Source organism: Apus apus, chromosome 1, assembly GCF_020740795.1.
Source record: "Apus apus isolate bApuApu2 chromosome 1, bApuApu2.pri.cur, whole genome shotgun sequence".
Taxonomy (NCBI): Eukaryota; Metazoa; Chordata; class Aves; order Apodiformes; family Apodidae; genus Apus; species Apus apus.
The window spans coordinates 137,906,195-137,928,706 of record NC_067282.1 but is presented as its reverse complement, the minus strand read 5'-3'; the positions used below and the strand labels follow the sequence as shown (position 1 = coordinate 137,928,706).

General features: G+C 35.6%; 1 protein-coding gene across 12 annotated transcripts in view; it reads left to right on the top strand.

Moving 5' to 3' along the window:
- PLEKHA5 (pleckstrin homology domain containing A5) overlaps positions 1-21,550 on the top strand; it is a 161,269-nt gene extending 139,719 nt beyond the window's left edge. For 6 of the 12 annotated variants that reach the window (XM_051614416.1, XM_051614388.1, XM_051614398.1 and 3 more), the window contains 15 exons: positions 15-77; positions 1,162-1,242; positions 1,377-1,526; positions 2,909-3,010; positions 4,091-4,202; positions 4,453-4,499; positions 5,419-5,607; positions 6,163-6,280; positions 9,345-9,460; positions 11,029-11,238; positions 13,918-14,076; positions 15,305-15,426; positions 16,231-16,376; positions 17,568-17,652; positions 20,669-21,550. In XM_051614416.1, the coding sequence (XP_051470376.1) occupies positions 15-77; positions 1,162-1,242; positions 1,377-1,526; positions 2,909-3,010; positions 4,091-4,202; positions 4,453-4,499; positions 5,419-5,607; positions 6,163-6,280; positions 9,345-9,460; positions 11,029-11,238; positions 13,918-14,076; positions 15,305-15,426; positions 16,231-16,376; positions 17,568-17,652; positions 20,669-20,687 (1,719 nt within the window). In that variant the 3' untranslated portion in view covers positions 20,688-21,550. Of the gene's footprint in view, positions 1-14; positions 78-1,161; positions 1,243-1,376; positions 1,527-2,908; positions 3,011-4,090; positions 4,203-4,452; positions 4,500-5,418; positions 5,608-6,162; positions 6,281-9,344; positions 9,461-11,028; positions 11,239-13,917; positions 14,077-15,304; positions 15,427-16,230; positions 16,377-17,567; positions 17,653-20,668 lie in introns of those variants that run through there. The other 6 variants (XM_051614406.1, XM_051614457.1, XM_051614447.1 and 3 more) reach the window with 2 other exon arrangements.
- The last annotated feature ends 962 nt before the right edge of the window (positions 21,551-22,512 follow it).

Here is a 22,512-nt window from a genome sequence, read left to right as displayed (position 1 = left end):
ATTCTTCCTTATAGTTAACACAAGAAGAATGTAGGGGTACACTATACAAATATAGAACTGAAGACCTGGATATTGATGTAAGTCATTTGTATTTCTTCCTTGGAAATGTTGGTACTTGTCTCATTATTTTGATAATAATTTCCCCCTTGGCTTTTGGGGGCTGAAACACACTTCATATAGGTGATTACCAACAGATACTGCTTTATGAAGTTGAGAAGCACAAGACTTCCTGTAATAAGCTTCGAACTTGCAGGAATTATTACATTTAAGCTGAAAAGCCAATCATTATATTTGCTCAAAGGTGAATTGCTTCTCTATAGGATTTAATTACTTTAGAATGGAAAAGCTCTGTAGTTGAATTTCAGTTATAAGCATGAGAGATGTAATTTCTCAGGAAATATGAGCAATATTCCAAATGCTAGTTATTAAAGGAAAGGGTCCAGGTGTCAAATTGGTGGTGAAAAATACACACATATATAGTCATTCTGTATATGCATATGTATGCATGTCTAGTCATTCTTGCACAATGCAACCATGAATAGACATAATGATTTAAGGGTGAAAAAGAAGACAGGCTTCCAGTGTTATCTTTGAGTTAAAAAGTCAGAGCAGCACAAGCTGAACCAAAAAGGTTGTTCTAATAGAAAGGGAAGGCATTTCAAATTGGTTAGGATGCACTGAACAGTTATTTGCTCAAACTGGACCTGAAGTAGAACAGGTTTAGTCATAGTCAAGCCTCAACTGGAGCTAAAGCAAAGCAGAGCATGGATAGCACTAGAAACTAACTATTGAAAATTATCACCTGAAATAAACTGTGAGAAAGACTATGAATACATACAATATTATTTACAATACTGAGGGATATTTAAATTAAAATGGTATTTAATGCCTATTTTTAAGTTACAAAGATTTAGCTCTAGAATATTGCTCTTGAAACAGCCATGCGGTTTCAAGTTATAATAACACTTCATAGTATCTTAAGAGGGTTTCTTAAGGTTAATTTGAAAATGCAAGACTTATGCCTTCATAACTTTATAATTCCTGTTTTGTGGTAATAACATTTTATATAGATTCATGTAATGATTTGATCGAGTTGTATTTTGATTACTGGAGGTGTTAAAAATGAAATCCTAATTGAGATAATTTTTTGTTATCTACTAGGCTAAACTTAGCCGTTTATGTGAACAAGATAAAGTTGTACAAGCACTGGAGGAGAAGCTTCAACAGCTACACAAGGAGAAAGTAGGACAATTGTATTTATTACCTAAAGTGGATATTATTTTACATGCTTACTGTCAGAACATAGATAACTGAAATAAACCGAAAATCAGTCCCATGATGCAGAACATTAAAAATCGTTCTTTTTATTATAATAGTACACGCTTGAGCAAGCTCTGCTATCAGCAAGCCAGGAGATAGAAATGAATGCAGATAATCCAGCTGCCATACAAAACGTAGTCTTACAGAGAGATGACCTGCAGAATGGACTACTTAGCACTTGTCGAGAAGTATCGCGAGCTACTGCAGTAAGTCATTCGTTCTTGCCAGTAAAACTCAATCAAGTGTTAAACGATGATGGTCATATTCTTACTTTGGTTGTCTTTGTTGTTTTTTTGTTACATTCCAACAAAACATAGTTGTCTTTTGCTTGCTTGTGTTTTTGTCAAAGGCAGCTGTGAAGTGATCTTTTCACTATATTCATCAAGAAGCCTATCCTTATTTTAAAAAATTGTTTTGCCAGGAATGAGTGCATACTGACTCTAATTGCTATGGTAACTTTCATCTTTTTAATATGAATAATTGATTACAGGAGAAGTAAATAACACAAATAAGCTATTTTATGTGATGACAAAATAGTAGCAAGCACATACTTTATCAGGTATTTCATCAGGTGACTAATTTTAAGCAAAAGCAGCTGCAGGATGAAAAGAGGAAAAGATTATACTGTCACGGTCTCAATAGTAGGCCATTTTATTTAGAAGGTATTTCAAGTTGTGCATTTTCAAAAACCTAAAAACAAAGCAAACAAAAAAAGCAAAGTAAGGAAACTGCTATTTACTGTCCTTCATTATGGTTTCTACACTGAAATGACAAGACACAGAATTATTTTTGCCTACTTACATATATATCCAAGAAGGTATTTCGGTGTCAGATTCCAGTGGTTGTGTTGTGGTGAAATTGATACTTAAATAGGCCCTGAGATACTGGTTTGAGTCTGAAGATTAGACTACATTGTAAAAGAAATTGGTTGGACAAGAAGAAGGGAATTAGAGGGAAGAAAATCCTCAATATATACTTTCCCATATTAACTTTTTGATTTATGCTAAATTAAATAAATTGCTTGATGTAGGCTTAAAAAGTGAGATGGTAGAGCTGATCTCAAAAGATTTTCCTTTTGCACCTTCTCCCTTCTGGTGTATGTAGTTTCACATACGTAGAATAATGATGGGGCATCCACTGGTAACCTCACAGGCAGGGCTGCATGACTTATATTTGTCTTGCATAAGACATTGTGTATTCACACACATGCTGTGCACTCACAAATGTATTCTATATGATAAAAGAGACAAATTTGCATATTTTTTGTTGTTTTTTTCTGCCTTGGTGTAAGGACAGCTTAAGACCCACAGGCCTGCTGGCTAGAGAAAGATATTCTGCAGATTTTGCTCTTACCTGTCTTTTTTCTTTGTGAAAAGACAAAATGATATCTGTTTGAATTCCATTCAGTATCATTAGAAAATCAAAGCTGCTTAAACATTGCATTTTATAAAATACGTATTTATTGCTGATACCTATTTATGCATTAATTCCTGAAGTTTCATTCCACTGAATATAGGAGGGGAAAAAAAAAATTTTCTTTTTTTTTTTACTTGAATGTGTAGCTGTAATTATTTTCTTATATACTTAGGAACTGGAAAGAGCTTGGAGAGAACATGATAAATTGGAGTATGATGTAACTGTAACAAGGAACCATATGCAGGATCAACTCGATCGGCTTGGAGAAATTCAGGTGTGGTATAGGCCTTAAAGTACATTTAAGTAACTTTCATTTTCTATTACTTTGTTTCTGCACAAGTTAAAAAGGGGGCATATGTAGTGCATTAAATTACAAGGTATAAAATAAAATCTTTTTAAGCTCTGCGAAGGTGAAGTCTTCAGCTTTTCCTGTTTTCTTGAAGCTATAGCACTGGTTTTCCTGTGTCTGGAAGCCTTTTCTTTCTGTTTCACTGATGGTGTCCAAAGTGGGGTTATTTTCTCAGAGTTTAATTGCTAGAACAGTCATAGCAAATCTTCACATAAATCCTTCCATTTAACTGAATATTTTAAAATGTAATTAAATTCTTCTGTGAAAATAAATTATAATTAAAATATTCTAACCATTGCTTCAGGTCTTAGATATGAAGAATTCTGATGTGTATCTTATTAGCTTGCTGTGCTGTAGAGGATTGGACAGTTAGGCTAAGTTCTGAATTTCTAAGGAGATCTTTCTGTGAGAGAGACACACACGGATGTGCATAGATTCTCTGGAATAGGAGATGGGTGTGGTCCATGCTGGGAGGCATTAAAGGCTGTTTGCTCCAGGGATTGATTTTCTATGCAGCTATGAAAGAGAGATTACAAGGAAGCCCAAGAGCTGAAAAATCTGTTATGTAGCCCAAAGCATGCATGACCATGAATACAAATGGGCCCACAGTTTATATGCTAGTATGCAAACACCATGTTCATCTCCACCTGTTCTAGGGTTTGAACTGATTATTCCTTTTCTTTCGTTTTTTGTCGGTCTCCTGTGCAAAGTTGGCTTGGATTTTCTTTGGAGACAGTAAATGCAATTCTGAAGTGGAGTTTGATCTAGCAAATCGCTGTCAAATTAACGGACTCATAATGAAATTACTTTATCTTACCATTTTTAGTTCTGACAATATTTGAATGTTGCATTTTTATGGGAAAGGAGAGTGTCTGTCATTACTGTGTTTTATTTTCCTTCATTGGGAAAGAATGTGCAATGTAGTCTAAAGAAAGAGAATGGTTTTCTGCCCACTTACAATGCATTCTAATTTGTTGCCTATATATGCTATTTATTTACTGGCAGACTGAGTCAGCAGGGATACAGCGTGCTCAGATTCAGAAGGAACTGTGGAGAATTCAAGATGTCATGGAGGGTTTAAGTAAACATAAACAGCAAAGAAGCTCTTCAGAGGCAGGTAAACTGACTGTTTTTATCTCATGGGAAGTGGTATTAGATCATATATATAAATTTTTAAAAGATAAGCTCCATAGTTGCTTTTGTATGTTTGAAAAAAAGTGGTACAATTGCTGAGAAAAAAAGCCATTCTCTGTTGATGCCTTGTCCATTAGTTTGATAGGAACAGGTTATAGTTTATATTTTAAAAGCTATTTATTGACAACAATTTTTCTTTTCCTTTCTATGCCTTTCTCCATCTCCCCAAACAGGCATCATGGGATCAAGGACATTTTCAGCTATTAAATATAAAAATGAGGTATGGTTTTACAATACTTACCATTCTAGCATCAGTGAATTTCTAATATACATATTAGTAAAATGAGCATTATTATAACTGTTTTAAGGATGTCCAAAATATGTATTCAGTGTGCTTCTCTGAAAATGTTGCATTATTAATTAGTTTTAAAGACTGATATCTCCACTACTAATTCTAACAATTACGTATGTTCTGTGTCTTTATATTCTCACTGGTATGTTTCTCTTTTCCATTTCTCACCTTTTCCTCTCCTTAGGCTATTACCTTAGAAGTATAAACCCTGATTTATGCATTTGTTTTCTACCCACCGCACTTCCCATGGGAAGAAATATGTTGCTTTATATGTATATTCACATATTGAGCCTGGTTCTCAGATGGCCAGAGCACCTACAAGAACAGCTGAAACTGTGGGTGCTCCCAAACATTCAATTCCTCTGAAAATCTGGCTAGAAGTTACAGTTTTAAAGGGACATTGTCATGGTTGTCTGAATTTTATGCAATCTGGCTTACAGAACTTTCTAAAAGTTTTATTTATATACAATTCTTAAAAAAGATAGTGAATTTGATTTTAAAAGGATGGTTCAGAGAGTTCATACATGTCCAACAGGAAGTACAGGTGTTAGAATTGAACATCTTCAACATCTTCATAAGGTGAATAATGAAACAATTGAAGTATCTCATTCTAGGTGGTAGTGATAAAATAAAAAGTGAACAGATGAACAAAAAACCCTAAAGAAACAAGAAGAAAATAAAGCTGACTTGGCCTTTTTGTTTTTTTTTCCTTTAAGTGTGACATTGTCCCTTCAAATTCAATATCTATAGCTGGTGTACCTATGGTAATACATTCTTCTTTTTTAAGTTATAAATAATTGTAACAAGTGTGCACGTCTAAATAAGGTGACTATTCTACAATCTTTAGGAAGAGGAAGTAGTCCCACCTCGTCCTCCACTCCCTCGGTCCTATGACTTTACAGAGCATCCTCCCATAATCCCCCCTCTGCCCAGTGATAGCAGCTCCTTGCTCTGTTATAGCAGGGGCCCAGTACATCTGCCAGAAGAAAAGAAGATGCACCAAGTTCAAGGATATCAGAGAAATGGATCTTACTGTGTAAGTGGCTTAAATTGCCACAATGTTCTTGAAGTATCCCCTTTCCATTGCACAGTCACAATTTTTATTTTGTCATCTGGCTATTTTTGTGTTATGTTTTTACTTTTGGCTACTTAGTTTTATTTATAGTTCCATCATTTGCTCTTTGCATTTTCCTGTCATATATTCTGTGCCTATATAAAATGCCTTAAGACTTAAATACCTGTATCTGAGTAAATTTCAGAAAATTAAATTCCTCTGCTCACAAGTTCTTAATAAACTCTAGGCTCAGGGTCAGTTTCAGTCAGAAGTCTTGTACAAATTTGTTTCCTGAAGACTTATTTAACAGAAAAAGAACAGCCCTTCACATTTTTGTGTCAATTTTTTTTCTGTCCTTTTCTGGAAGTCTGCAAATGGTAGTCAAGCAAGGAAATACTGTGGCAATAGCACTTGAAGAATGAAACACTGTCTTAAAGTGAGAGCAGAGTCATCAAAAATAACTGGTTTTGAGTCTTAAGACATCAGTGCTTATACAAAAATGTGTGTTTATTTACCTGATAACTTGTCATTCACCAGGGTCCTGATTATAGGCTTTATAAGAGTGAACCGGAGTTAACTACAGTAGCAGAAGTGGATGAGTCTAATGGCGAAGAAAAAACAGAACAAATTTCAGAATCAGAATCTTCAGCTAAAGGTTTGTCCCCAGGATGGTGTTTACAACTTTTCAGCCTTTTCCACAAGGAATACAAAGCTTTAACTGTGTTATAGAAGCTATATCATCCCTCCTGTTTTTATAGCTTGTCCATTTCTCAACATGATGAAACAGCTTCCATGACAAAATAATGATTTAATTACATGACGAGAAAGATTTCATCAGTTATACTGCAGAAAAATCACACATTACGCTCACCAACAACCCTGAAATCCTTACTGACACGATGTCTAATCACATCACTCACATTCCCCACACACCGTTCCTTTGAACAATTACCCATTTATGTTCTTGCCCTTGAACAATTACTCAGTTTTTGAATCAAGCACCCGATGTTATGTCACTGGAACGTCCAAAAAGGCAGCACCATGGAATTTTCAGGCTCTCATAAGGCAGAGAAACAATGTCTTTTTCTGGGTTTAATCTTATAATTGTTGAATTGCCTTCTGTCCTCTGATATAATAGGAATAATGATCATGACCTTGGAGTGCACAGACAATAAAGGTCTTTGGAATTGCTAAATACCTTAGATTCTTCTCTTCATCTAGCTTCCATAAAAGCTACTAATTGCTTTTTAGAGTCTTTTACCAGGAAGTGCTTCTCAATTCTGTTTGTTAAAACACACAGAATAGTTTGTTAAAGGTGACTTCAGGAAAAGCAGTTTGAGCACCTCCCAAAATCTTTATTAGGAGCTTTTAGAAACAGTAGCTAAACTTACCCATTTGTTTACCATAACAGTTGATGATTCCAGTGCCAGCAAGATCACTGCCTTCTCTTATGGTAGTTTGACTAAGCATGTACGTAGCAGGTTAGTGCAGGAGGACCAGACCAAGAATCACGTAAGGAAAATATTTTCGTCAGAATTGGTAATGGTGTTTTTTAAAGCTAAGGTCAGCATACAGTTTGGTGTAAACAATATGAATGGCACTGTGATCTATGAGATAATTAAGCTTGCACTTGCCAATTATTCATTTCAGATTCACTATGGTATTTGCTGAGGTACATACAATGTTCGCTTAAGATAGATACTGAATCTTTTAGCTTGGTGCTGAAAAATGCAAGGTTTAGCCTGATATTTTATAATCATCAGCCACCTACCTTGAGGAAGTTGCTTTTCTGACAACATACCAGGTTTTACAAACCTGTGGTGTTCCAGATTATTTATAATAATTTCTGATAAGAGGGAAAGTAATTACCAAGACAATATAAGAAAGCCTATTCTGACTGTATAAAGTAAACCAATACTTTTTGAGCACCCCAGTTTGCTTTCTGTCTTCTTCTGTAAAGGTGGAATTTTCTTATGTTCGTTTGTAGAAAAACAGTCCTCAGTAAGGGAAAACAGTAACAACAACAACAACAATAATAATAATAATAAATAGTAAAAATAATAATAAATATAAGTAATATTTAGGGACAGGGATGAGAATGATGATTGGGATGAGTGGTAGAAAGCAGCACGAGGCTTTTTATCTTCTTAGACAACAATGTGAAGTAGGTTTGTCATAGCTATGTTTTATCCTCTCATCCATGCTTTTGAGCATGTGAATTTTCTAACAGATATTTCTTGTTCTGGGCATTCACTTATAATAACAATCCCCATGCAGTAGGAAAAATGTAGCCATTCCTGGTTGGTTGGTTAGGTTTTTAATCATGTGTGTGCCATTACATCTATGTGCTGTTTCAACAAAAAAATGTATGCAGTTCTGTCTTTACAGTTCATAAGCTGAAAAGGAAACAAACTCAAAGGCAGCTCATCTTTGCAGTTTTTCTTTCTTAATATTTTATTTTTGCCTTAATCACTTAGTTTCCTATTGAGGGTTCTAAAATTAGTACATTTCAGAGGAAGTTTTTATATTTAAAATATATTTATTATTTATATTTATTTATTAAAAAATATTTATGTTTTATATTTAACTGCACCTTTACTGTACTAGACACTTCTCATGTTTCTTCTGTCAGCCATTTCCCTCTCGTTTTCAATGTCAGCAATCAAAGAGAAAGGTTTTAATGGGACTACATAAAGTAACCCTTACAGCTGTCTGCAAGCAGAAGAATAGTTATCAGCTGAGTGGTACATAAAGGTGATACAAAAGGAAAATGGACTGCTGCAGAAAATGAGTTCTATTCTGGCTCAAACCAGGACATACATATAAAGGAGACTCAAACCCTTGTTTTAAGTGTTGGATTTGGCATTCAGATACCTTCAGATTATTTAGTCAGCCTGTCAAAAAATTTGGAGAAAGTGTTAAACCTTTGCAGAGTAATTATATCCTCTCCAGTGTCTGAATCCTACACCTAAGGTCACCTGGACAGCTGGCCTCCCCACCTTGTATACTGATTTCCATCTAATCTTATCTTAAGTTCATTAGCACCTCATGGACAAGGTTCCCCTCAGTAGCAGGTCCTGGCCTATGGTCACTCCAGTAACTGCAGACCTGCAGCCTTTCCAGTCTTTGGCTCCCAGACCTATAATCTCTCTGTAGACGTCTTACGCCCAGGCTAGCCTGGCTCTAAGGTCTTCAGCATCTCTCACACTCTCATACACAGCAGGGGAAGCATATTGGGAATGAAAACACTGAAGAATAAAGTTTAATAAGAAGATAGGACAGATTGCAATGCGAGGGCATGGGGCTTGGTCAGACAAACACACTGACAATGGCTTGTAGTACTGATATGGTTACCTAGGCACTCTGTTGGCCTTGTGAACTCAGATCCACAAAAAGTTGCCAGTACTGATGTTCAGTTTTCTGTGAAGTCTGACCATCTTCCATGTAATTCCTCCTTAACCATCTGTGAAATACAGCCATTCTACACATGCTATCTAACTTGTGTCTGTTTCTCTTGACAAAATGTTTGTATTTTTACGTCCAGCAATTTCTCGAAAGTCTCCTGCCTGCATACCTTAACAGATGTGATAGGCATTAAGGTCTCAGTTATTTTTTGAAGAGTAGTTTCCAAGGTTGACAAGGTGTATTTTCTAGAAAACAGAAGACTGCTTCGGCAGTGTTTTGCATAACATTTAGTATATTGCTCTACTGTTTTGCAGGCTCACATTTTCCTGTGGGGGTTGTACCACCCAGAACCAAATCACCAACGCCAGAGTCTTCAACAATAGCATCCTATGTCACTCTGAGGAAGAATAAGAAGATAGATCTAAGAACGGTACTTTCAAATAACCTTTCAGTGTTGAAGGATAATGATGTGTTCATTTCTAAGTTTAATTTGTGTAGTTACTTCAGAAGTTATAGTTACTTTTTTCTTTTCTTTACATAAAATTCACTTATAAAAATATAATATACTAGGTTAACGGAGATGGCTGTAGAAAGAATGACAAAATTATAAAGGTTGTGTATGTTAAACTATAGAGATCTCACCAGTAAAACTGAGCAAGAACTAAATGGTAATGCTGAATCTATTAAGCTGCTGAAGTTCCGGCTTGAGTTGAAAGGACCTAAGACATCTTAGGTTAAAACTTTTGAAGGACTTGTATTTGGCCTTTGGGGAAATTAGCAGCCCTTGCATAATAAGTATTTGTGGTTTTTTATTACTAAAATTATTTTGGAAAATAATCAAACTAATAAAAATAATAAAAATAATTACTATAAGAAATATGTGATTAATAAATCTAGAATTTCAGATGAGAGGGTCCTGTTGTCTCTGGGTTGAAGACAGAGATTTACACGTAGTTCAGACAAAAGGGAAGAGAAGTTTTGCTATAGTGGTAGCATGAATAGATGAAGAGAAGTTGTAGGAAGAATAGGAGAGCAAAGACAAACTCACAGAATGTTGACTGGAGAATGAATACCACTTTTCAGAAGTTAAATCAGCTGGGTTGAAGGTACTGAATGCAGCTGATTAGCCAGAAGTAAATGTTTTTTTTCTGTCATACAAAGTACAGATCTATATAAAATAAGTGGATTTCAAGAACAGAGTAGGTAAAGTGATGCTTGTTGTAATGGGAATAATATAATGCTTAGAATTACAGATTTTTGAGTTGTGATAAATTTATAGAATCAGTTATGTTGGAAAAGACTTTTAAGATCATCAAGTCCAACCACAAACCTGACACTGCCAAGTCCACCACTAAACCATGTCCCTAAGTGCCACATCTCCATGTCTTTTAAATACCTCCAGGAATGGTGACTCCACCACTTCTCTGGGCAGCCTGTTCCAGTGCCTGACAACTTTTTCAGTAAAAAAAATGCTTCCTAATACCCAATTGAAACCTCCCCTGGTGCAACTTCAGGCTGTTAGAATTTGTTTCAGCCTGCACTTGCCATTAACTGATGTCCAGCTGTAGTTTTTCTTGAAATAAAAAGGCAGAAGTCACTATTAGATCAACTGATATAAATGTCCTGCATCATTAAATTCTGATTACGTTTGTCTCGGTTAAGTAACTTGTGTTTGTGCTTGTATAACGTCTGGTAAATTGTTTTAACTTGATAGGATGGCTTTGAGAGAGCATCTACCCATTATTTTAATGTTTGTTATTGATGGTGATAATGTCACTTCCAAAAAAACCCCAAATTATTACTTTTATTTTTAATTTCAGTGTTCATTTATTAATAATTGGTTCTTGTATTTTCTTCACATACCTAGGAGGAGATCTTTGCTTGCCCACTGTTTTTCTGCTTTTTAGTAAATTATGAGGTGATCTTTTTTAATAAGCTGAACAGTTTAGAATCTCACTTTTTAGAAACAAAAATATATTTATATAACTTCCATTTAAGGAAAGACCAAGAAGTGCAGTGGAGCAGCTGTGTCTTGCAGAAAGCACACGGCCTCGAATGACTGTGGAGGAACAGATGGAAAGAATAAAGAGACACCAACAAGCTTGCCTGAGAGAGAAGAGAAAAGGACTCAGTATTATTGGCATTTCAGACCAGTCTCCTTCACAGAGTCTGCCCTTTGTCAGAGATAATCCATTCAAATTAGCACAGGTGGGTCCCACATTACTCAAAAAACTTTAATGTGTCAAAAATAATAATTAAAAAAAATTACAAAATGCTTCTTTTTCCAAAAATCATATAATACTATTGGTGTTTATTTGAGACTGCTTGGATATAGAGTAACAGTCAATCTTCTGCCAAACACAAGAGAAGGGGAGATGACAACCCTCACCTAATGATAGCAGAAGTCACTTCTTTTTCTTTTTGGAAAATAAATAGTTCAAATCTACATATGTTTAATTACACGTTGTGATGTTTGTTAGCAGGGTTTTTTTTGTCAAACTTAACAAACAAGATGAAATTCTGAGCTTTGTAACTAGAATCAATAAGGGACAATCATGATTCAGTTAATGTATAAATGATGAAGGTTTTCCTGCCATGTAGTATATTTCAACATCTGTAACATTTTTAGGTAGGAATGTATATTTATGATGATAGCTCTTAACTGGTGCTCTTTTGCTGTGGTTTTTGAGCCCATAATTACGTAAAAATAGAACTCTTAACTTTTCTTTTCACTTGTTCTTAAACAGCTAAGGCAAAGAAGTGCATTTATTAAATAGTTATCAGTGGGTAGAGAGACAGAAGATATAATTGCTTGCCATTAAGCAGGAAATACTATCCTGAATATACATCTCAAAAAAACAAAATAACTCAAAACCCAGCTAACAAAAAAAAAAAGCCACACCACTTCAGGACACAAAAAGCAAATACATTCAGAGTAGTTAGTGTATGTTAGCCTGCTACATTCTAACTGCAAAAAATTAATTTGTCATTTTCAGTTGCTTGCTGGAGTTGGTTTATTGGGCTTTTATTTTGTTGTTTGTTTTTGTTTTTTCTTTTCTGGCATACTCTTTTTCTCAGACCACACTGCTCCTTTTTTATTTTTTTCTTCCCCACTGATGTGGAAATGCCTTATTTTATTTTTGTACACATTTAACATCTGATTTTCCAAAATCACATTAAATGCAGTGCACTGTGAAGAAGTCAGGTATTTCCAAAGAAGTTTTAGATTTCATTTTTTCTTCCTCTTAGCATGCTAAGTTGCCTTCAGAGCAATACAGAAATTACTTTTCCTTCAACAACATTGAATCCCCCAGAAGACACTGAATTCAAGTATTGCCTTCATATTACAGCATCTGTATTTGGACTGACATCATGAATGCTGTGTATGAAGGAGGCTCCTACAAATATTTTTGTGATTAACACTGCCTTTCCGCAGAAGAGGACATGCAAGGCAAAGCTTTGCAGAGGGATTTTTTTTTTTCTTGTACTTTTTAGAGGTGTTTGAGCTTTACCACTTTCCTGTGCTACCATTTCATACCTCAAAGTGAGGAAGCTGCACTTGTGTATGTGTCATACCTGGTTAGCAAGCAGTGTGAAAAGCAGCCAAATCCTCTGTGCCAGCACTAGTTGCTATACAGAACTCAAAACATTTTTGTTCATGTCAGCATGTTCCTCAGTCTCCTGTGTGAAATCAGTGCTGTGTGGGTGAGATTAAAAAATTTATAGATGAGGTGAGAACGTCTCTGAATTGAATATTTAGCTACAAAGTCTCTTTTTCTATCACAACTTCAATTCTTCCAGAATGGTATTTGGCAAAACACCCCAGGATGAGGTGTTACACTATAGGAAGAGCTCTCATTTTTAAAAGCATAGATTATATGCCTGTTGATTTTTATGCAGAAAAGCAGTGCAATGCCATTAACTGCCAGAAGCCTTTTCAACTGAAGTTTGGATTTTTTTTATGGAATTTGAGGGGGGAAAAAAGGATTTTATCAACAGCCTACTGTGTAATTATAAGTGATTACCAAAATGTAAAAGGAAGTTGCTCCATAATTGTTACTGCTGGGGACAAGTGCACTATATGGGTGCCTACTTTTAGGAAAGGAAATTGTTTTGTGAACTGACTCAATGGAATTTCCTCTTAATACAGTGCATATGCTAAATCACAGGAATTCAGCCACTTAGTTTGAGTACTTATATGTACCTCACTTCACCTGGGTTTGCTACTCTGCCAACATAATGTTCATGGTTCACGATTTCAAATCACCTCTGCTATCCTTCCTCAGAAACTTAGATCAAACTATTCTCTGTAGAATGGATTTTATTTTTTTTTAAGGAATAAGTTAATATCCTCTGTCATTATCAGATGCTATGTTGTCCTCTGTTAAATCAGTTAACAGCACAGGCTTGGAAGATACACAGGATAACCGGAGAAAGTGCACGCAGGTGCACTCTGAATTTTGTACCGAGAACAGACTTATACATCAGTTTTTCTTAATCAGGATAATCTATTTAAAAAAATAAAATAAATGCAAATCAAATCTTGAATGCAAATAAGAATGCTACTAAGCCTGTGTGTGACTGAGCTAAATGTAATGGAATTTCAGAAAATAAAGGCGACTAACAAAAATGCTGGAGATCTGAGGTGGGGCAATGCAGAAAGAACAATAATCTTACAGAGAAAAAAATAATTAGGCTGAACTGCTTTGAAAGTACACAAATGAGAAAATTCTAAGTCCTTAACAATGTCCATTTTCCTTATTGCAATGTGATATGCTTAAGGCTTTTTAAGTTTTTTTTTTTTTTACCAGTCAGAGGACAGCACAAGACTCAGAGGCTATGATAACTTTTTGAAGTATATGTCAATATACAAATTTTGTTCCACAGAATCGAAAAAAGGATGATGCTGTATCTAGTAACATGAAGGAATTGGAGACCACCAGTAAAGAAAACAATTTGAAACTAAATAATGAAAGTCCCGGAGAAGAAATAGCGCAACTAAAACATGATGGAGAACAGGAACATAATTCAAGTTTTACAAAAGAGGTACTAAACTGTTCTTCATTAAACATTCCATCAGCCTATCTTGCAATAGAAAAATATTCTCAGCCACAGAGAGCAGAACATGGGAAAATGAGCCAGTTCCTTTTGCTTGAAAGATTAAGGTATCTTTTTTAATATAACAAATGCAGTATAGAGAAGCACAAAATTGTATCAGATCTGTCTGTAGCTCAGATTGAATTTTCTTGTAAGTAAATGCCTAAATTTCATTTTACTTATCTGTTACTAACTTGATTGAGTGGAGAATTTCAAAAACACAGTCCTTATTTCTTTGGAAGTAAAAGGAGTATGGATGCATCTTTGAACAATAAGCATTGATCTGTTAATTGCTTAAGATATCCCAGTGCAGCCTTTGATAATCATTTAACTCACCTGACTTTGTTGTTTGGTTGGATTTAGTGCATGAAGTAGTTTATAGGAAGGAGAATAAAGCTGACACAACAATTTATACATGGAAGTAGGCAGTAACTGTAGTTTGTGCTGTTTGGTCACCAGATTGATTTCTGTTTTGCAAGAGTCTCAGACTCACCTGGCAGTGAGCTACCTTGGTGAGCACTCAGCAAAAGCCAGATGACTGTGAAGAGCAGTTGTTTCTATATAGTTGTATTCTGCTTGTAGTTTAAGATTTTTTTTAATCTTGTGTAATTTTTTTTCTTTTCTATCCATATTATTTAATTAGTCATCTTTCGCTTTTCCTTTTCCTCACTCATTTTTCCTGTTGTTTTCCTATTTTATACTTAGCTTTTTTAAAACTTGTCTGATCAAAATTGACATAAACTCAAATAACATCTGTTGTTATTCTTTAAAACCCGTTTGTATTGAGAGTCTGTTGCTTTGTTAAGTATGCAAATCCTTTACGGGAAAACTATGTAACTCACAGGCTCATCAGCAATATATTCCCGTAGCTGGACTCTGTTGCCATTGTGGAGAGGGGGATAGCATGAAAAAATAGGCTGCAGTCCAAAGAGTTCAAATAAGTTCTGGAAGTTATTAAGCCAAGCCTTGCCCATTGGCTGTGGCAGAAGTTCCAGGATAACTCTATTAACCTGAATGGTATTGATAAAAATTTCTTAAGTTATGTAATTCTGAGTTACTAAGTATACATGATGGCAAAATTTGTCTGTTAATAAAACTGTTTCCTGATGCTGTATTTCTATCTACCACTTTAGCATGTGTTACAGCTTTTTGTTTCATTATTTCAATTTTTTTATAGCTGACAAAAACTGATGGTCTTTTATCAGATGCACATGTTGTATCTGACTCAAAAGAAGTGAGTAATGAAAAGAAAGCAGAAAAAAAAAATAAATTGGAAGAAACACATGATGGTGATATAAGGTAAAAATCAAACAAGATGTTCAGAGGCTATTTTAAACTTGCATATTGTATTTATTAGCTGAATGGTCCGAGCAACTGTTGTAAATACTTATAAGGTATATTTATATGGTTTTGAGTGGTTTACATATAGAAAAATCTAGTGAGAAACTTAACCGCTGCGGGGGTTCAGTAAGGGGTGATGAGTTGGAGGAGCAATGTTTATTCTCAAGTATTGCCCCAGTTATAAACAGAATATGCTCATAATCCTTGCTTTGGAATACATCATGTCAGTTCAAGCTTTCTATCAGTTTATTATGGAAGCTTCAGCGCTGGGATTCCACGGCAAGCTCTTTACCTCTAACACTTAGAAAAACATAATGTTCATGAGCAAACTGAACTGATTACACTGTATCTCCTGCTTCACTTCACTATTTTGAAGCACTGCAGAATTAGAGCAGTATTGTGTCTTGAATATTAGTCTTTAAGGAATCATAAGTTTATTTTAAGTTGCACTGTAGATCTTAAGTGAGTTCTTACATTAGGTCATAACTTTCTCACAGCACCTTTCAGCAAAATAGGTACCACACAGTAGGAAATGGCATTGAGTATGCAAAGCAAAGGAATTTAGTTCCCAGTGCTTCTTTTTAAAGTCTAACTGTACACAGTAGAAGGCTTTAAAAATATGTGCTTAATTTATATTGCACAAACTTGCAAGTTGGCAACTTTTTTCTATTAACAGAAGGAAATTAAATTGTAACTCCTATATTTGGTGGTTAACACCTGAGATTAAGTTAGAGTTCTAACCGCTGTGCTTTTTGTAACCAGCTTGCAGAGTGTGACCACAGTTACAAACCACAAACCTAAAACCTGCTCAAAAGAAAGTGAAGTAGTTAGCGTTCAAGAACAAGGAGGGATTATTTCTTCATTTGAATTAGCAGCACAGTCTTCAAAAGGAAATCAGACAACAGCAGGTATGGAAAAGAGTTTGAAGAACAACTTACAGAGTACATATGTAAATTTCTATTTCATTTTCATAATTTCTTTTGATGCTATGAAACTCTTGTGAATAGAAAGTGCTGAGCTAGTCTTGCTGTCAAGTGTATGATTTTATAATGCAGAGAAAAATGGTTTCCCAGTGGACCACTATAGAAATTCCATTTTTCTGAGGTATTAATGTAGATTTTATGGTTGCATTTAATTCAGGGAATTGAACAACTGTTGCCAGACATTGAGTCATACATAGTTGTTGATTGGAGAAAATCCTTCCCTGTTCATTTTGTAGAAATATCATTGCAATCCTGGATATGTATAGATTATTTACTCTTACCTCCTAATGAACGGCCTCAGGAATTGCCAGGATTGATGAATCCTTGCAAGTTTTCAATCTATCTAGTAGATTTCGAACTAGCAAGTAAAAGATCCCAGTATGGTCATGTTTGCAGGAGTAAGAGAAGATAAAGAAACTGAAAAAAACCAGCTGACTGGTAAAATGACTGTTGTTGTGCTACTTTGCAAGAAGACAAGGCTGGAGTAAAGCAAAATTGTTTTCAAAGATCAAAAAAAGAAGGGAGTGTATAGGGAAGGAAGAAGACAGAATTTAAGATGTTATTAGGATATTTGGTGATGGGAATGGTTAGGTAAGCCAAATGGTTCAATTTATGGACCAGGTGGCCTGGTCCTTTGTAGTACAGTCAGCAATCCTTTCTGTGACTTGATAATCAAAACCAGAACATGTAAAAACATTTTATAGTGCTCAGCAGAGTAAAAAATGCTTAGTTAATTTGAGCAGGCATATAAAGTTGGTGTTGGAGTATCCTGAGTAGTTAAATTTTCCTTTTTTTTTTTCCTCTCTCTCTCTCTTTGCAACCTAAATAAGACATCAGCATTCCTGTGTTTGTTTTTTGTTCCTTTGGTGTTCTACTAGTCATTTATAGGATTGAGTAATGATTTTTCTTGAGAACAGCTATTCTTTCCCCTGAACCTGTGCCCATTGTGCTGATCAGATTTTAAGTCTTATGTAGTATTCATTTGATTCTGCTTATATTATTATATTATATTATTATGGCTTGAAATTGTGAATTTCAAGCTTATATTTATTTATGGATTGAAATAATGCTTTCTGTAACTTGTATTCTTAATTTATCTTGCTCTTTGGCTTGCAGTGAAAAGTTTGCCTTCTTCACCCGAATCGTCATTGTCACCAGCTCCATCTACACAGACACAGCTCACAGAAGGATCACATTTCATGTGTGTATAGTTACAGAGAAGTACGTCTTTTTTTTCCCACCCCTCCTGCCATTTTCCAAATACTTTTCTAAGTACATGTGTTCTAGTTATTTTTCTGAGAATCATCTGTAGACAATACATGGGAAGACAGTTACCTGCAGTGTTCAATATAAACTAATCAGAGAACAGAACACCTACGTGTATTGATTTGCTTGCCTCTTATAAAATACAAAGAGAAAGGACTAATTGGCTTATCAAGCACATTCTTCACTACTGGCAAGATAATTTGAATTACATGAGAGACCTAAGCTGTTACAAAACAGATACCCAGTTAATGAATGAGCATCATCAGTGCTCAGGTGCAAATGAGTCTTGATGCTTTAGTTGGGGTAATAGGCAACTAGAGCTAGATTAGCTCTCTTAGTGATGCATAGGAGGGAATGTTCTAATGGCCCAATGAGTTCATAGTTTAAGACATAGATGACTGAGGCATGACAAAGAGGAAGGGAAAAAACAAGTGTGGAAGAAATGTAACAATTACAAAACTTATTTTTTTAAAATTCTGTAGAGGTAGCCCTACACAGCTTATCTTCTTGTCATAGTAGGTTATTTCTTCTAGAAATCAAGTTAGAAAGCATGAGTCAGGCTAGATTTACATGTTCCTACCTGTTACCTACTTAATGAAGGGAAATGGAAATATAAGTAAACATACTTGTTTATAGAAGTGTTTTAAGAAATTAACAGGATACCAAATGTGAGTGCTTCAGCATTTTACCAGCATTTAAATTAATAAACATTTCTTTGTTGTCAGGAAGCATCTGTTTAAATAAGCTTTCTTGTAAAAGAATTATCTTTGTTTCAATGGTAATGCTAAGTACTATAGCTAATGTAATGTAAGAAAACTTTAAAATCAAGACAATTTTAGTCATTTACCATGAGGAGATCTGAAAATGCCTTTTTTTTATTTACTATCACAATCTCCTTTGGCAAGCTTGCATCTTAGCAAACTTAGACTTATTCATTACAGACACCTTTATTGTATGAACTAGGGCCAGAAACTTTATTTTTTTTAAAAAAAAAAAAGGGAACTTTTTTCAAATTTTTCTCCTTTTGAGAGAGTGGAAAATGCATTCTTCACATCACTACTGGCACCTCTGTTGCCAGCTTCATAATGGATGTGGTCTGTCATGATTAGATTTAGCTTGGGCTTCTGTACTTCTAAAAAAAAAATTTATTACAGAACTATTTAAAAAAGGTAAGGGAGACTGTTCAGTTTTACTGGAAATACTGATTTGTGTGAATGCTTTTCAGTTTCACTGTATAAATACACGTGTCTATCATGCATCCTCTTTTAAGTAGGACAAATGTTACCCCATCACACTGCTTCAGGTCAGTAGTGAAACTTAAACAGCACTGCTGTATTCTGTCTGTAGCCACAGCATGCCTGTCTTGGAAGAGGAAGCAAATCTGTACCTTCACCAGAAATTTATTTCCAATTGCATTAAGTGGCTTTCAGCTCTCGTCATCAGCTCAAATAATCAGATCAGCAGATCCTTTTTTTTAAAGATTTATGCTAGATACGAGACTAGCAAAAGTGAAGCGCTCACACACCAAGCTGCTTTGTCACATAATGCCCAAGCCTTGACATCCCACAGCCTGGGTTATGCTCAAGGTAATACTGTAGCTGCAACATTTAGATGTTAAGTACAATTCTACAAATAGGCCTTAATTGGTTATGACAAAATGGTGCATCTGGGATGGCACTTGTAAATCTAATGCTATGATGGATTCCAAAACTTATACATCCATTTGGGCTGTTTAGTATTTGAATTGATTTGGAGAAAGCATTCAGCTATATGCATATACATTCCACATTTCTTTGCTGCACTTGGTGCCTCTGTTGCTTGTTTCCTAGGAGCTCCAAAACAAATTCATGCCAGGAGCTGGGCACGGTGTACATAGGAAATACATGAAGTGTAGTCTGGTTTCCAGCAGTGTTTACTGCCCCTTACCTTCTGGGGCCCTCACTCCAGTATTCCAGTGCTTTGCTCTTTGCTGAAAGATGGGTCTTTTAAGTGTGAGAGAGGAGCTCAGTGTGGCTCAGATGCAAGAAATACCATGTGGCACGGGGAACTTCAGAGCTGTGGGATCAGCCCTGTTCATATGCAACCAAATTTTTCAGGCAGCATCTGGAAAATGTATGATAGATTTCAGAGAATAATGAGGTAATACCTATATTTGGCTTTTACGGTCAATTAGTAAAATGATACTCTTGGCACGAAGCCAGGGGAATTTGGCATGGGAAATTGGTGGCACAGGATATTGTAGGACTAACAAAAAGCCCATTAACACAAAGCTACTTTCTTTGTCATGGCTCTTGCTTTGCAGAGACAAATCTGGATGTCTCCCACTAACAGTTAGTTACCTTTTAAGCATAACATTTATACTGAGTAGTGGAGGGATAACGAAATTTTATACAGCACCTGGATTCAAAGCTCAGAAACATTTTTACTAAGGAACTATTAAAAGCTATTTAAAGAAGTCCTAGCAGCAATTACCAAAATGCAGCAGGCTCTGGGTGGAGCCCTTGAACTTCAGAACACCTTACAGCTATGCTGCCATTACAGTGTCAACAGCTGAATAATACTGCATCCTCTTCAAACTGTGCCTGTCATTTATAAGAGCAATTAGTCTTTGCTACTATTACCAGTTTTATGTGAAGAACATTCAGATCTGGCCATGTGCCACAGGATAAAGCTGTCAGAATAAACAGGCTTTCATAGGAAGCTGTGTACGTTTTGGAAAAAGCTTGGTTTTGCTCCTTGCTGTTGAAGTACCTTGACAGCGGTGTTATTCATCAGGAAAACTGATTTTGGAAACAACTGATTTCTAAGATACTTTATTATGTTCTGCACCATTGAGAACTACTACTAGGATGAGGTCAGAAATTCCTCGCTGTGTTTAATCCCGGGAGTTGCTTTGTACAGTGTTCTGTTGTTCCTAAAATAGAGTAATTTAATCTATGTCTGTCTTTCAGCACTAACGGCTTCTGTTGAAACAATTCATGCCTGAGATGTATGGACCTGATCTATGAAAACACGAGAAGATATTGTACAGTATATTTTAAATCTATGAAATTCATAGTTCTGATGCTTTTGGCCACAGAGCATCATTTTATCACTTCCTGGAAAATGTTTATTCCAAGAGAGCTTTAAATGGCCCACATGTACACTCAACAACCTTCAGATTGTTCTCCTGATACCAGCTTGCTGCTATGATTTCTGTGCACATAAAATAAAGGCTCTTTTTATTGTGCAGCCTACAGTCAGAACTTTATTTGATATCCTCCAGAATTTATTGTTCTCTTAATTATGGATCATATAAGTTTACTTTTTTGCTTCTTTTAGACACAATAACTCGGTTAATTTTACATATCACCACTAAACCTTGTCTTACACTTTTTAAACATTACAATTTATTGTTTTAACATTTTGTTTGTAAAATTTTTATATATATACATATAGATATATTTAAAATGTGCCATTTTTATTACTGCTTAGTAAAGTATGTCCTGTTTCTGCTGTAATTATTTCTTGGTCAGGTTGCAATGTCAGCAGTTATTGCCACACTTCTGTCAACATACACATTAGTGTTGGTGGTTGCTTTTTCTTAAATAAAATGGAGTGTAGGCATTTTGAGGTACTGGGCTTTTCTTTTGTTGGGTTAGGGTGTGTACAGCAATAAGCAGGTTTTCAATCCAGTACTTAGTTTGTGTACAAATGTAATTATGTTCATTGTGTATATATTATACAATGAGCACATACAATGTAAGTATAAGAAGCCACTTATTATTGTTCAAATACAAATGTTCATATCCCATTTCTTTTATATCATAGTAAATAAATGTTGATGTTCTTAAGGACTTGTATGGTTAGTATTTCTTCCAGCAAACAGATGTCACACTGTGTTCCACCTTTTGATGTGGGGAATGCAACAATTCTTATCTAACTGGCAACATCACCTGTCAACCAGAGTAGCAGTGACAGACTCTTAAGAGATTCCAGTCTTCCTCTACGAGACAGAACAAGGCTGCAACACAGAACAAAAAGACAACCTAAGACTGAGATGGAAATACAGGTCCAGCTCCTGAGCCTCTCAGACTTTAATCTTGATGTTGGAATAATCATTTAGTCATCCTGTGCCTCCCCTTCCCTGCCAGTTTACTTGAGAGGTAATGGCCTGTCTTTCTGGGGTGTGGTGAGTAGTAATTCAGTATTTGTAGATGCTGAATGCCACATATAGCAGGGTTAAGGAGAGAACTAGGACGATTCCTTGAGGCTTTGACATCTGCAAAGCATCTTCCAGAGACTGAAGGAAAACCTGAAATCATTTGTCAAGTGTCATCATACTACAGATGTTACTAGCTCCACTTTTCATCTCACACAGCTGTCTGAATTTGCTTGATACAAAAGAGGTTTAGAAAAGAAAAGACTTAAGGTAGAGCTTTTAAATCTGGAGTGTAAAGTTAAGAAATTTTTTAAAGGTTCAGGCAAATGCTGTGTGCTGCAGTGCATGTGTGCACTGTAAGTGGCAAGGCAGGTTTTGTAAGATGATGACTGCCGGCTCCTGTTGTGTTTTTTTATCATACAAATCATATCGTGGTCAAGTTAGTATCACTGTACTAGAGACTATCTAGTTTATTGTGCCTGAGAGTGACACACAGTTGGAAATAATTATCATTACCTCCCTAAGTAGGAGTTTGTGTTTATTTTACTCTTCTGCCACTCCCAGCTCTGTGCAAGTTCTTCTGGGGCTCTTGGCCACGAAGACAGACTACACTGTCTGTCTACCTGTTGTTTTGCCATTTGCTTTGAAAAGTGA